Source organism: Trichomycterus rosablanca, chromosome 19, assembly GCF_030014385.1.
Source record: "Trichomycterus rosablanca isolate fTriRos1 chromosome 19, fTriRos1.hap1, whole genome shotgun sequence".
Lineage (NCBI taxonomy): Eukaryota > Metazoa > Chordata > Actinopteri > Siluriformes > Trichomycteridae > Trichomycterus > Trichomycterus rosablanca.
Window position 1 is genome coordinate 21,599,341 of NC_086006.1, and position 14,177 is coordinate 21,613,517.

Below are 14,177 nucleotides of genomic sequence, written 5' to 3' on the forward strand. Positions count from 1 at the left end.
GGGAATTTGTGCCCATTTAGTACAGTACATCGTTTTCTGCCCTGGTCAGGCACTAATATTAGACAAGAACAGTCCAATTCATTCTAAAGGTGTTCAGTAGGATTGAGATCAGGGATCTGAGCTGGCCACACCAAACTCATCAAACCAGGTCTTTTTGACTGTGTTACCCAAATTGCTGCCACAGGGTTGGAAACAAATCATGTGTTTGAAATCATTGTTAGCAATAAGTGTGGCTAAAGCAGAGGAGTCCAAACTTTTCTTGCTGGGGGCCAGATGGAGTAAAATATATGCACGGGCCACAGACTTTTTTTTTTTTAAATAAAACAAATAAAAATATAATAGATCTACTTTTTTATTTGACTAATTATCTATCATTGAATGTTTTGTAAACTAAAATTTTGGCAATTTCACTCACCAGTTTATAGTCCTAATGTGAAGATATAAAATAAAAGATATAATATAAAAAATATTTTTTTTAATTAAACACACTTACCTCTGAACTCTGAAGTAAAATCTGAAGTGAAATCTATTGCATTTGCTTTCAAGTTTCTTTGGAGCCGCCATGATTATCAAAAAAAACCCGGGAACGTTAATGTAGGTGTAACGTTAATGTTTTGAGAAGAGGGAAAGTTGGGGAGAGTTTTAGATTTGTTTTTATGCGATAGCGACACCCAGAGTTCAAACAGTTCAAGCAATTAATCCTGTAAAACTGTTAAACTGTTCAACAGTGGACTAACTAACTTTAAATTTATTTCTAAAATACCTCACGAGCCGTTAGCAAAAATGATAACGGGTCTAATGCTAAAATGCTAATTTTATTTCTAAATAAAATGGAGGCCTGAGGTCATGGAAAGAGTGAAAGGTCATGAAATTCTATACTTAATAACATGAATGAACTGTTATTTACCAGTATTTATCATTTCCATCTACTGGAAAATGAAACTTGCACTTTATAACTATAAAATACACTACATGGGCAAAAGTATGTGGAGGTTAATTAAGGTATAAAGTTAATGTTTTGGGATAGGGGAAAGATGGGGGAGCGGTTTTGATTTGTTTTATACGTTAACAACACCCAGAGTTCTTTAAAAGTTTTTTGAAAACCTGCTTAATGGCGGGCCAACTTTAATTTTATTTTTAAAATACTTCACAAGCCGTTTTAGAAATGCTAATGGGCCGCAGACAAGTATAAGTATAGTTTGGACTAAGTTACCCCTGGGCTAAAGTATCTGAACTTATAAGATTATAAGGGGTGCCCACATCCTTTTAGCCACATTGCATATCATGCTCACCTCCTTTCCTTTCGGCTGTGCCCAGGTGACAAGCTGTGGTGGGCGGACCAGGGAACAGACCAGGTTGGCACCTGCGACAAAAAGGACGGAGGCAACTGGAAAGTTTTGAGGAACAGCACATCTCTCGTAATGCACATGAAGATCTACAATGAGACAGTGCAGCAGAACGGTAAGGGTGCACAGTGCATTTGATGTTTTATTTGTGTCCAGTATGTAAAATTGTAAAATAAACAGCAAGGGTGCAGTAAAACGTGCAGATCAATAACTAATTTGACAAACAAACAATTTGATTTACCACCTGCCTGGTGAAAGACTTGGTGCAATGCCAGTCAGGCGTTATATTGACCTAAACATGTTTCCACGATTTTGTCCTCTCACTCTCCCTGTGATTACTGACGTTCCCCTCGTCGGCCATTATGCTCCTAATTAGCAATACGAGTTTAATTCCTTCTGTTTTCTGTTGAAGGTACCAACTTGTGCACTAAGAACAACGGCGACTGCTCTCAGCTCTGCCTGCCTACTTCTCCCACCACCAGAGCCTGCATGTGCACGGCAGGTTACAACCTCAAGAGTGGCCAGCAGTCCTGTGAAGGTATGCCTCATCGCCAACACTAATGGGCTGTCATGTAATGTACCTTAACACAGATTTAAAGGAACCCTACAGGTACAGTGATGTGAGTCTATTAAAACAACAAATTTGAAATATTAAATTAAGTGCGTTTATAAAATTAAAATGTTAGTGTTACCCTAATAAAGGGTGAATTAAACTTTAATAAAGAGATACAAAGCTACAACAAGTGATTCCAGGACCAGGAAACCTAAGTCTTTGGAATTCTATTTCAATGCAGACCCATCAGTTCAGTCTTCCCATTTTACCGCTCACTAGTCACCCTGTTGTTTCCACAAGTTAAATTAAATAGTTTCAGTTGCTGTAAAATACAAATAAGAATGAGTTTTTTCCCTGCTCTGTCTGTTTGTTGCTTCTGGTTACATCATTATAAACAACTATTCTCATTGGTGGCTCTCTAAAAAAAGTGAGTGGCGACATGCGTCAAGTGAAGTGATGGCATAGCCAAAACAGAGCGGGTTTGCAGTGTATCATGAGAATATGCAGCCCAACACAGGCCTAGTTTGGCGACAGTGTGAGCTTAGTCTGAACAGCCCCATCCGAGTTTATGCAATCACAGTTTATAAAAATAGCTTTCTAGATTACTTAAATTTAGTGCTGTGGGTTGAAAATGGTGCCACATCCAGTCCAGCCTTTCTGTCCAGTATCATGTATTACTGGCACTCAGTATTGATTTGGTGCATCTCTAACTGGCACATGCATGTCTGTGTGTATAGGCATGGGTTCTTTCTTGCTCTACTCTGTGCATGAGGGCATCCGGGGGATCCCGTTGGACCCAGGTGACAAATCTGATGCCCTGGTTCCAGTATCTGGCACCTCTCTGGCAGTGGGAATTGACTTTCATGCTGGTAAGTGACCTTTTTTTTTTTTTTTTTTTTTTTAAAGTGGAAAGAAAGTGCTGTTCAAGTGTGAATAATCACACAAACTGTGTCTGGTATATACTGCTAATTGTTTTTGGCTTAAGAATTTATATATTATTGATTTTGAAGCGTCTTTGAGTATCTTGAAAAGCGCTATATAAATAAAATGTATTATTATTTTAGACCCAGCACTGTGTGGTAGTAATACTGCCAAGATTCGAACTTGGAGCTCAGAATAAGGCTGTGCTTTTCATATGTGCAGAAAACGACACCATCTATTGGGTGGACATGGGTCTGAGCACCATCAGCCGAGCCAAGAGAGATCAGACCTGGAGAGAAGATGTGGTCACTAACGGCATTGGACGTGTGGAGGGAATTGCTGTTGACTGGATCGCAGGTTAGAGGGACAGCTTAGGCTGTCTTTCTCACACACACACACACACACACACACACACACTCACACACATATATATATATATATATATATATATATATATATATATATATAGATTCACTTATGTATATTCAGTGAGATTGCAGTGCAGTTCATATACTTGTCTCTTTAATTCAGTACTTCTACATCCTCATGCATAATATAATACACATATATGCAAAAACAATTAAAACCTGAACAGAAGCAGAATCTATTTGAGCATCATGTCACCGATGTTGCTCATTGGTTTGGTTATTTTGGGAAACGTGGACATGTGATATGTGGATTTTTGTCCTGCCAAAATCAGAAGCCAAGAGACATTTTTAACAGTGCCTGTATTTTTCTAATGTTTGCAAATATTTTTTTGCAACTTAGTAACTCATTATGTACAGTACAGTCCTTTTGTCCATTTTCCACACAACTTGGTCATTTCCAATTCCCCATTGAAATATCATGCACCACATCCATGCTGAACTGATTCTGATTAGGACACCCCCACTCCATACATGTGAAGCCACAGGCCAAAAGTTCCCCTTTTTTACTTTAAATTTTACTGGTGTCATTTTGCACCACAATGACAATGCAGTCGCTTTTATTATCTGCACTGTTCTAGTTTCAGCATCTCTGACATTAACTAGAACTGCACTGGTGGTTTCTATCTGAGCCAGGTTTGGTTTTTGAGTGTGTAGTGGAAAACACAAATGCAGGCATGATGTGCACTCGGGACTTTGTGTAAATACTAATTATGTACTGTTGTGCTGTGTAGGAAACATCTACTGGACAGACCAGGGATTCGACATGATTGAGGTGGCCAGACTCAACGGCTCCTTCCGCTATGTCGTCATCTCTCACGGTCTTGACAAACCCCGCGCCATTGCCGTCCATCCAGAGAAAGGGTAAGAGATTGTGTGTGTGTGTTTGTGAGCACTCTGCAATCCTGCCGGAGACAGTCCATGTTTTTCCTCGAGGTTTGTTTGTGCTCGGCACTGGAGTGTTAATAATGTGGTAATATTTACACTGCAATAATGATTAGAGTCGGTACACTGCTGCTGATAACGGAGCTCTATTGCGCTCTTTATCTGCCTGCGGGGATCAAACTGGTTGTTAATCTCTTTGATGTGTGTAAGGTACCTCTTCTGGACTGAATGGGGTCAGTACCCACGTATTGAGCGGTCACGGCTGGACGGTTCAGAAAGAATGGTCCTGGTCAACGTCAGTATCAGCTGGCCCAACGGCATCTCCATCGACTATAAGGTTTGTGCATGCACAGCATATTAGGAAAAGTAGATACATTTTTGTCCCCTGGATTGGTAACATCCTGCCAAAAGTATCTGGACACCCTTTTAATTATCAAGATAGTGTGTTTGAAGTTGCCAACTGGTGTGTAAAATCAATATCATCTTTCGAACTCCAGCTCAGGTGTCCACATACTTTGGATCATGTATGTGTAAATACCCCAACCAAATATTTTGTCGTGTTGTATTGTACTGACAAAAGAAAAGGAGCGTATGTGTACTCAGAACTCTCTTAAAATGAATGAACAGTCATTAAATACAGTAAGTACAGTTAAACAAAAAGTTGGTGGTGCAGTGGTAAAACATTCTAGCCTTGAGGTTGAGTTCTCAGGTTCAAAGCATTGCTATCAGCCGGCTGTGTCTGAGGGTGGGAGGGCTGAAGGGATTCCTCATTGATGCTGCAATTGTGGTCTCTTCTGGCTGGCTGACTTTTTGTACATGATACTGAGTGAAATGAAGTGGTTGGCTGCTGCAGATGTGTGATGGGGTGCGGGTTAAGTACGGCCCTTCTCGGTCAGGGTAATAATAATAATAATAATAATACATTTTATTTATTGGCGCCTTTCATGACACTCAAGGTCACCTTACATCAACTAAAACAAGAATTAAAACATACAATATGTAGAGATCTGAAGTGATGCGAAGTAATTGAATACAACTAGATCTGCTAATCAAACCCACCAGGGAGTTGTACAGATTAAGTAGATAGATTTAAATAGCTCAGATATTGAAATAGTACTCAAGCTGAATGAAGCTGATGTATGTTTGTTTGTGTGCACATTTAGAAAGGCCTCCTGTACTGGTGCGATGCTCGTACAGACAAAATCGAGCGTATTAATCTGGAGACTGGAGGGAACCGTGAACTGGTTTTGGCCGTTCACAACATGGACATGTTTGCTGTGTCTGTGTTTGAGAACTACATCTACTGGAGTGACAGGTGAGCTTGTGCTACATTTTGTTTAAAAAAAATTACCTTTCCGGTCTTTTTGTTGCTTTAACTTTTACATACAACACAGGACGCATGCCAACGGCTCCATCAAGAGAGGCAATAAGAACAATGCCACAGACATGGTGTATCTACGAAAGGGCATTGGCGTGCAGCTTAAAGACATCAAAGTCTTTAACCGAGCCAGACAGCAAGGTAGGCATCATCAAAAATGGCTTTCAAGTAGTGTGTGTGGTGGGAAGGGGGTTGTTTTGGGGGAGGAGGGGTGGTTGACAGTGTTTAGGGTAGAAAGAAAATACGGTAAAAGAAATGATCAGCCATACTGGATTTAGCGCTAATGCAAAGTTAATGCTAGTTCCTAAATGCAATAACAAACCAGCTACTTTTATTCATTTATCAACAGACCGTTAGGGTTTAGACTTTTACACTAACCAAACCTGCTGCCCTACAGGCACCAACGTCTGTAAGGAAAACAATGGTGGCTGCGAGCAGCTGTGTCTTTTCCGCGGCAACAGTGCGCGCACCTGCGCCTGTGCCCACGGCATGCTGGGCGAGGACGGATGCTCCTGCCGCGACTACGATGGCTACCTGCTATACTCGGAGCGCACCATCCTCAAAAGCATACACCTGTCTGACGAAACCAACCTCAACGCACCCATCAAGCCCTTCGAAGACCCCGATCACATGAAGAATGTCATCGCACTCACGTTCGACCACAGAGGCGGCGGGGGCAAAGGGGCCAATCGCATTTTCTACAGCGACATCCACTTCGGCAACATCCAACAAATTAGCGACGATGGCTTGGACCGCAAGACCCTCGTTGAGAGTGAGTACAGCAGTTGTGTGGGATTTCTGGGAGCAAGTGCTGGTGGTGGAATCGAGTTAAAGAATGTAGCACTTAATAAACGCCAGTTTAGAATTTTTGACACAAGGTATTCCATGCACATTAAATGCAGGTATTTCGCTGTTAATTAAACAAGCTTTTTATTTTATGCCAGTGGTGCTATGCAGGGGTAGCCTAGTCATTATGGAACTGTACTAGTAATTGGAAGGTTATTGGAAGTCCCACCACTGTTGGGCTTTAATGCTTTAATGTTTTAATGAGGCTTAAATCAGGGGCCCACGGTGGCAACTTGGCGATGGTGGGACTCTAACCGGCAACCTTCTGATCACTAGTCCAGTACCCTAACCACTGAGCCACTATTGCCCACCATTAATTCAAATACTGTTCAATATTTAAAGGGTTACTACGAGTAACTGCTATCAGCCCAACCTTTAATGTAATGTCACATGACCCTGACATGCACAATTGTTATGAAATAGGTCCTGCCTTAAACATCTTTCAGTTTTACATGACCACAGACAGAATTTCTTCATTCATTCATTTGTAATCACGTGGGTCTTTTCCCTGCATTATGGAGGTGGGGTGTCCAGCTCCGCCGGGTTAAACGGCTGTACCATGTCCCTGCTTCTCTCCGGGCAGCACACAAACCGTCGCCCGCACCGTGTCCTCCCAAGCAGCTCCCTCCTGAACTTGCGCGAAACGAAAGCGTACAGCAGCGGGTTCACCATGGACGAGGATGTCGCCATCATCCGTGCCAGCAAAGCCAGCGAGCGATACTTGCCACTGCCGTTGACGCTCTTGCCCACTCTGCAAAACATGACGATGTAAGCAGGCAGCCAGCACACTGTAAAGACGACAACCAGCAGGGCTGTGGTTTGAGTCACCTGCTTCTGGTAGCGCTCTAGCTGTGAAGCGTTGCCTTGCATGCTGGTCCTGCGCAGGAAGCTGTAGAGTTTAGCATACATCAGCATGATGACTGCTAACGGTAACACGAATCCAAACAAGAACAGAGCGGTGCTGTAGACCATCTGGCTGATGTCACCTAGAAATGCAAAGCAATGCGTTGCGACGTAGGTGCCTACCGTGCGGAAAGCAAACTGTGGCGCGGCCAAAGCCAATGCTGGTGTCCATAGCAGGAACACAGAGACGCGTAGCCAGCGCTGGGTGCTGGAACGGTACAACCACCTTGGGTGGACGACCGTCAGATAGCGCGTTAACGCTAATGCGGCCAGCGTAAAGGCGCTGACCGTGTTGCATGTCACGCCCAGAAAACTGACAGCCTTGCATAAAAAGCTGCCAAAAGGCCAGTTGCCCAGCGCAATTGCCGCCGTGTGGAAAGGCAGAGAAAGTAGCAGCAGTGTGTCCGACGTGCTCAGGACGAGTAACAGTGTATCCGTACCCTGAAGACACAGAGACACGGTTTTCCGCCGCCTCCTCAACAAAATAAAGATCAGTAACGAGTGTCCCAGGAGTCCAATTCCTATGATCGCTGTGTCTAGTATAGGCACCAGGGCCTGGTGCATGTCCCATTCCATCATTTGCACCCATCTATGGTTGCCATTTCTTCATCTATTCAGCCAGCCAAGCAGCCATCCACGTTATGCCACGGCTAATCCTGTGCATGTGTGCTAAAAGCCTGATGATGGCAAAGGGGACGAGCTCTAACTGACGCTGACGGTCATTGTGTGCTTAAGGTGATCTTATCACCACTTCTGTCCACCCACCACCGCCCACACACACACACACACACACACTGCAGCTGTAATTATAGCCTCAACCTGAGCATGAGGGTTTTCTGCATCTGTAAGATACACCATATGTCAAAAAGTATCTGGCCATCCTTTCTAATTATCAAGTTCAAGTGTATCAGGTGTATACAGTGAATTAATGTACAATCAATGACATGCTCTCAACTTTGTAATGTCAGTCCAGGGAAGGCCCTCTTCTGACTCTGGGTTGTGCACTATGCAAATATAAATACATAGCCGATGGTTTTAATACGGGATGTCCAACAAGCTCATGGTGAAATATCCGCACATTTGTGGTTATGATCATATAAAGGCAGTAATGCGGTGAATACAAGGTGAGGCTGTATTCTGTGGGCTCAGAATTTGTATCTGATTTGTTCCAATATGTCGTTTTCATCTCTTTTTAATCCTTCTAGCTGATCCCTTCTGTCTTATGGATAGATGCTGTCACAAGCTCATTTCTGAGCAGTGACGCCAACAGATAAGGAGCGAGATATGCCAGAAACCTCATAAAATCTCAACAGCTTGAGCTCATTCCTGGCTGTGTGCTGTGTGCTAACACTGGCCTGTGGCTCTGTAATCAGTGGGAACACTCTGCATGAAACTGCGAGCAGAGGAACCCTAGAGATCTGTTTATAAGATGTGTGTTTATCTAATTGTGCTTTTTCAAATGTCTCTGCAGTGTGCTGATGTTTCTGAAAGACAAAGCCAGGCATTAATATAGAGACCCATAATCCATAATATCCATAATAACTTAGTACTGTGTTGCCTCCTTGCCCATAAACTGCAAATATGGACAGCACACACCTTTTAATAGAGGGGCTGCAAACTAAAGACTGAGAGATGCTTTCTCTGAAGTCCAGTTAACAACAACACACATTCGGGAGCTTTCATTGTTCATTAGGGCAGAAGGATTTCTTGCTATCTGTTAAACTTGCACTGGATCTCAAACTTTTGATTAATGTAGAACTGCGCTTTTTCAACTGCTTCTTTTTTAATATGGTGATGATAGTAGGTACACTGTATGGCCACAATTCTGATGTTTTTAAATAATACTCAGATCAATGTTTTTTTACTTCTCAGATGTGGGGTCTGTGGAGGGCTTGGCGTATCACAGAGGCTGGGACACACTGTACTGGACCAGCTATACCACCTCCACCATCACTCGACACACGGTGGACCAATCACGCAGCGGCGCCTACAACAGGGAGACGGTGGTCACCATGTCCGGAGACGACCATCCAAGAGCTTTTGCTCTGGATGAGTGCCAGGGGTGAGGAAACCACCGACACCGACTATTTAGTCCTTTGTTTACAATATCCCTTTATTATCATTATTGATTTGACTATTTCTTTTATTTTGTCAATAAACCTATAATCTTCAAAACTCTTTCCCTCCAGCCTGATGTTCTGGACGAACTGGAACGAGCTGTCCCCCAGCATCATGCGGGCTTCTCTGTCTGGGGCCAATGTGATTGTGATCGTGGGCAACAGCATCCGCACGCCCAATGGCCTGGCTATAGATCACCGTGCTGAGAAGCTTTATTTCTCAGACGCCACGCTGGACAAGATTGAGCGATGCGAGTACGACGGCACAAATCGCTTTGTGAGTTCTCCTGCATATACATGTAATCTGTAAAATAGTGGAAACGTGTAGAAGAAAGTTTTTTGTTACTAATCAATATTAAAACTGTCCTGTGTGTGTAGGTGGTTTTGAAGAATGAGCCCGTGCACCCATTCGGCCTGGCCGTATACGGCGAGTATATCTTCTGGACCGACTGGGTGCGCAGAGCTGTGCTCAGAGCCGATAGATTTGGCAGGGACATGAAAGTGCTGCGCGCCGACATCCCCCAGCAGCCTATGGGCATCATCTCCGTGGCCAAGGACACTAACGGCTGTAGGTTTAATCACAGACTGGCATTAATGTATCGATGCAATAAAAATCTGAGATTCAAGGCCATGTTGTGTGCTGTTCAGGTGAGTTCTCTCCATGTCACACCAATAACGGAGGCTGTGAGGATCTGTGTCTGCTGACTTCAGAGGGACGGGTCAACTGCAGCTGCCGTGGAGACCGTAAACTGGTGGAGGGCAATGTCTGTGTCGGTGAGTGCAACCCAGAAATAAACACAATGCCAGTGTGCATATTGGCTTGTTTAAGTCTTGGATATTTTTTGCAAGTCGATGATTAAGCATCCAAGCTTTTATTAAAGCGAGTTTGGAATTGTGACCTAATACAATCCAAGCAATTTATGCTTCAAAGGCCTCAGATCCCCCTGTGATACATAATAAAAACAAGCACCTTTGTTCTCTAGTTCTACTGTACATCATTACTATGTACTATGCATTCACAGAACTGCAGAACAATTTACTGGGAGCCTATTTATCATATAGCGGTCTACAGTGCCACCCAGTGGACAGAAATGCATGCTCGCTGTTTTATTTACTATCTGTTGTTTACTGTAATTAACTGTGTTTGTCTTTGCTTTATCTCGTCCAGCCGAAAATACCACATGCCACAGCGTGGACGAGTTTGAGTGCGGAAACGGCGACTGCATCAACTACAGCCTGACCTGCGACGGTCGCGCTCACTGCAAAGACAAATCGGACGAGAAGCCTTCATACTGCTGTAAGTCTGATGTCAGTTTATCTCCTATCCTGACGTCTTTACATGTGCTTTTCTCAGTACATTCAGTTAATGTAAGTCTGGTAAGGTTAATAAAATATTAGCAGCAGCTTTCCTTATGTGCATGGTTGGTAATGTGCTGCTGCTGTGGTGTGTTTGTTACAGCTAACCGTGGCTGTAAGAAAGGCTACAGGCGCTGCCTTAATGGTCGCTGCATCAAACACAGTTCCTGGTGTGACGGCACAGACGACTGCGGAGATCGTTCCGACGAACTGCCCTGCAACAGTGAGTATGAAGGAGATACAGAAACAGATACAGAATGTCCTCACAGGGATTAAATAACCAAAAGTATTTTGGTGACTAAATGTTCACAATTTCAGATCTTGTTTGGAAGCTGGGAAGGGAGGCAGCTTTATATTATGCCTGTGGTTTTGAAACTAGGAGGAATTTTTATACATAAGCACTTGCCTCCAGGATTTGTTTTTAGTAAGAACACATTTGGTTTGCGGTCAAATATTTTTTCTATGCACTCTGTAGATACTACCCAGTAAAGTACACTGTAGTGCCATGACATTTGCTTTTTAGCCAGTGTGAACCAGTGTTAACAGCAAATTTTGATTTAGTTTTAGTCATAGTCTTTTGACTAAAATGTAATTTAGTTTTAGTCATAATTTAGTCATCTGAATTGTTTGTTTTAGTCTAGTTTTAGTCGACTAATTATCATAAGAATATAGTCGACTAAATCTACAGTCGATTCAGTCGACTAAATACATATTTGTTTGTTTATTAGGACTTTAACGTCATGTTTTTACACATTGGTTACATTCATGACAGGAACGGTAGTTACTCATTACACAAGATAATATCGAACACAGTCATGGACAAATTTAGTATCTTCAATTCACCTCACTTGCACGTCTTTGGACTGTGGGAGGAAACCGGAGCACCCGGAGGAAACTCACGCAGACACGGGGAGAACATGCAAACTCCACACAGAAAGGACCCGGACCGCCCCACCTGGGGTTCGAACCCAGGACCTTCTTGCTGTGAGGCGACAGCGCACCCCACTTAGCCACCGTGCCGCCCTAAAATACATATAAAGGGTGTAAAATGCACTTCCCTTAAATTATTTAAGTCATTATATACACTTACACAAAATGAAACATTTTTAACCAGTTATGGAATATTATTAATGTTTGAATGTGCAATACACACAAAACCAGATTTAACTTATTTCAAACATCTTTATTTAACTGACCTGCTTATTGAGCATAACAATAACAAAATATTAATGACCAGTAGGCCTGCTCTGCCTGAAAAATATATGCATGGTTCATAACAAATTGCATATTACATTCTTTATAAAACTGGGTACCATAAAAGCAGCTGTGACATTATGATGCCCTTATTACTGCCAGCAGTGCCAGATGTTTCAGATTTGTTGTGTTTACCCGAGATCGTCGCCCCACATGGTTTACACATCGTCTTGTTTTTCACGACGTCAAATGAGAAATGTGTCCAGATATCGGCTCTCATCTTTCTCCCTGTTGACATTGTGGAGTTAATCTAGTTCCATGAATAACGACAGTTCACAGGCTAGTCTGGTCTTCCCGGGTTTAGATCAAACTTGTGCGAGTGTGCGCTTAACGCGGTACAGAGCTATCTCTATCTACGGCTCTGCCGCGGTACTGCAAAAGATTAGTACTGATTGGATGGCTACCCGGCTTGTCCCGCCCCTCCACATACGCTAAAGTAGTTATGATTGGATCTCTTTCTAACTTGTCCCTACCTTCCACAAAACTAAATCAGTTCTGATTGGATGTCGTCCCTGCCAAACATTTTCGTCTCGTTTTTATTCGTTGACGAAAGTGTCGATTCATTTCGTCATAGTTTTTATCTTTTTTTGTAGTTTTTATTTAGTCATCGTCTCATTTTTCGTCATGAAAAAAAGGTTCGTTGACGAAAACTATGACGAAAATCATTCGTCAACGAAATTAACACTGGTGGGAACACAGGGAGCTGTTGGTGTGAACGCAGCGATGGATTTGCAGATACAAACCAAAGCATTTATACTTACAGTACAAATAAAACAGTGGTACCATCTACAACTGCTCATAATGTAACCAATGTGTTAACATGGCGTTAAACAATAAAACAAACAAACAAACAAACAAACAACTGCTCATACTTGATGTGTGTAATTCCTCAGTGACCCTGTGCAGCGCCTCAGAGTTCCAGTGTAAGGACGGCTCCTGCATCACCAACACCAGTCGCTGTAACCAGGTGGTGGACTGTGAGGACGCTAGTGATGAAATTAACTGCAGTAAGTATACTCGCGATCATATTAAGCTTCGTTAGTCTGCCTAATAGAGGCCCGGCGATGATTGTGTTAAACATGGCATGAAAATTTAAACAAACAAACACACACATAAAAGCCCTGTTTTTAAATCAAGCACTTTATTAAATCAGCACTTGCTTGATGTGTTTTTCTCAGGCCCGACAGACTGTTCCAGCTTCTACCTTTTGGGAGTTAAAGGTGTGACCTTTCAGAAGTGTGAGCAAACCACGCTCTGCTACGCCCCCTCCTGGCAATGTGACGGCTCCAATGACTGTGGAGACTTTTCGGACGAGAGGAACTGTCCAGGTTAGACTCGCGCTCCTACAGCACATCACTGAGCACACACCGATGGATTAGTATAACGAAATATGTTTTTACTGTGCGTGTGACAGAAAAGAGAAAGCTGAAATGTCCTGTCAACTTCTTCGCCTGCCCGAGCGGCCGCTGTATTCCCATGAGCTGGACCTGTGACAAAGAGAACGACTGTGAGAATGGAACAGACGAGACGCACTGCGGTTAGTAGCTCGTCTGAACTACAGACCCTCTAAAAATCGCTCGCATACTACTAATGGTCAAAAGTGAATTTTGCACAAAAGTACGAATTAAAGAACTGAAACTCATTTCTTTTTGTTTTTGTGGTTTTTTTTCCTCACACACTCATCCTTCCCTCTATAGATAAGTTCTGCTCCCCGACACAGTTCGAGTGTGCCAACCACCGGTGCATTTCCAGATCCTGGGTGTGTGACGGCACAGATGACTGCGGAGACGGCACAGATGAGGGCACTCAATGCAGTGAGTCTTATAAACTAATCTGTGGATGTGGGGAAAGAATGATGCCAACAGTGCAGTCTGTCTTAAAATGAGAACCATACAAAAATACAGCTTGCAGTGGCACAGAGACATTTTATGTTAAACTTGGAGGTCGTAGGGTTGTTTTTATTTTTAGATTTTGCCCGGATAAAATGAGAAGGGTTGCATCAGAAAGTGCATCCGATGTTGCACTAGGGAGAAAAAGTCCAGTGCCTGTTTTGGTAGGGTTATAAAGATTGTCTGTCCCATTTGCCTGAAAATGGTTCTGAACCTCTAATCTAGACCTTATCATGTTTGATGCGGGGAGATGGGTGTAATCGTAAGAGCCATGCTGGTAACAGCAGTACCGGCGTTCCAGTGG

The 14,177-nt window shown here is 43.0% G+C and overlaps 1 protein-coding gene across 1 annotated transcript in view; it reads left to right on the forward strand.

Moving 5' to 3' along the window:
* Positions 1 to 14,177, forward strand: part of lrp1ab (low density lipoprotein receptor-related protein 1Ab) — a 146,247-nt gene that overhangs the window by 105,077 nt on the left and 26,993 nt on the right. Inside the window, exons 33-51 of the mRNA XM_063016137.1 lie at positions 1,318 to 1,461; positions 1,759 to 1,884; positions 2,637 to 2,768; positions 3,043 to 3,177; positions 3,980 to 4,109; positions 4,341 to 4,467; positions 5,294 to 5,445; positions 5,525 to 5,649; positions 5,906 to 6,280; positions 9,130 to 9,319; positions 9,447 to 9,651; positions 9,753 to 9,942; positions 10,023 to 10,148; positions 10,543 to 10,671; positions 10,834 to 10,953; positions 12,878 to 12,991; positions 13,163 to 13,312; positions 13,399 to 13,521; positions 13,682 to 13,798. Of these exons, the coding sequence (XP_062872207.1) occupies positions 1,318 to 1,461; positions 1,759 to 1,884; positions 2,637 to 2,768; positions 3,043 to 3,177; positions 3,980 to 4,109; positions 4,341 to 4,467; positions 5,294 to 5,445; positions 5,525 to 5,649; positions 5,906 to 6,280; positions 9,130 to 9,319; positions 9,447 to 9,651; positions 9,753 to 9,942; positions 10,023 to 10,148; positions 10,543 to 10,671; positions 10,834 to 10,953; positions 12,878 to 12,991; positions 13,163 to 13,312; positions 13,399 to 13,521; positions 13,682 to 13,798 (2,910 nt within the window). The remainder of the gene's footprint in view (positions 1 to 1,317; positions 1,462 to 1,758; positions 1,885 to 2,636; positions 2,769 to 3,042; positions 3,178 to 3,979; positions 4,110 to 4,340; positions 4,468 to 5,293; positions 5,446 to 5,524; positions 5,650 to 5,905; positions 6,281 to 9,129; positions 9,320 to 9,446; positions 9,652 to 9,752; positions 9,943 to 10,022; positions 10,149 to 10,542; positions 10,672 to 10,833; positions 10,954 to 12,877; positions 12,992 to 13,162; positions 13,313 to 13,398; positions 13,522 to 13,681; positions 13,799 to 14,177) is intronic.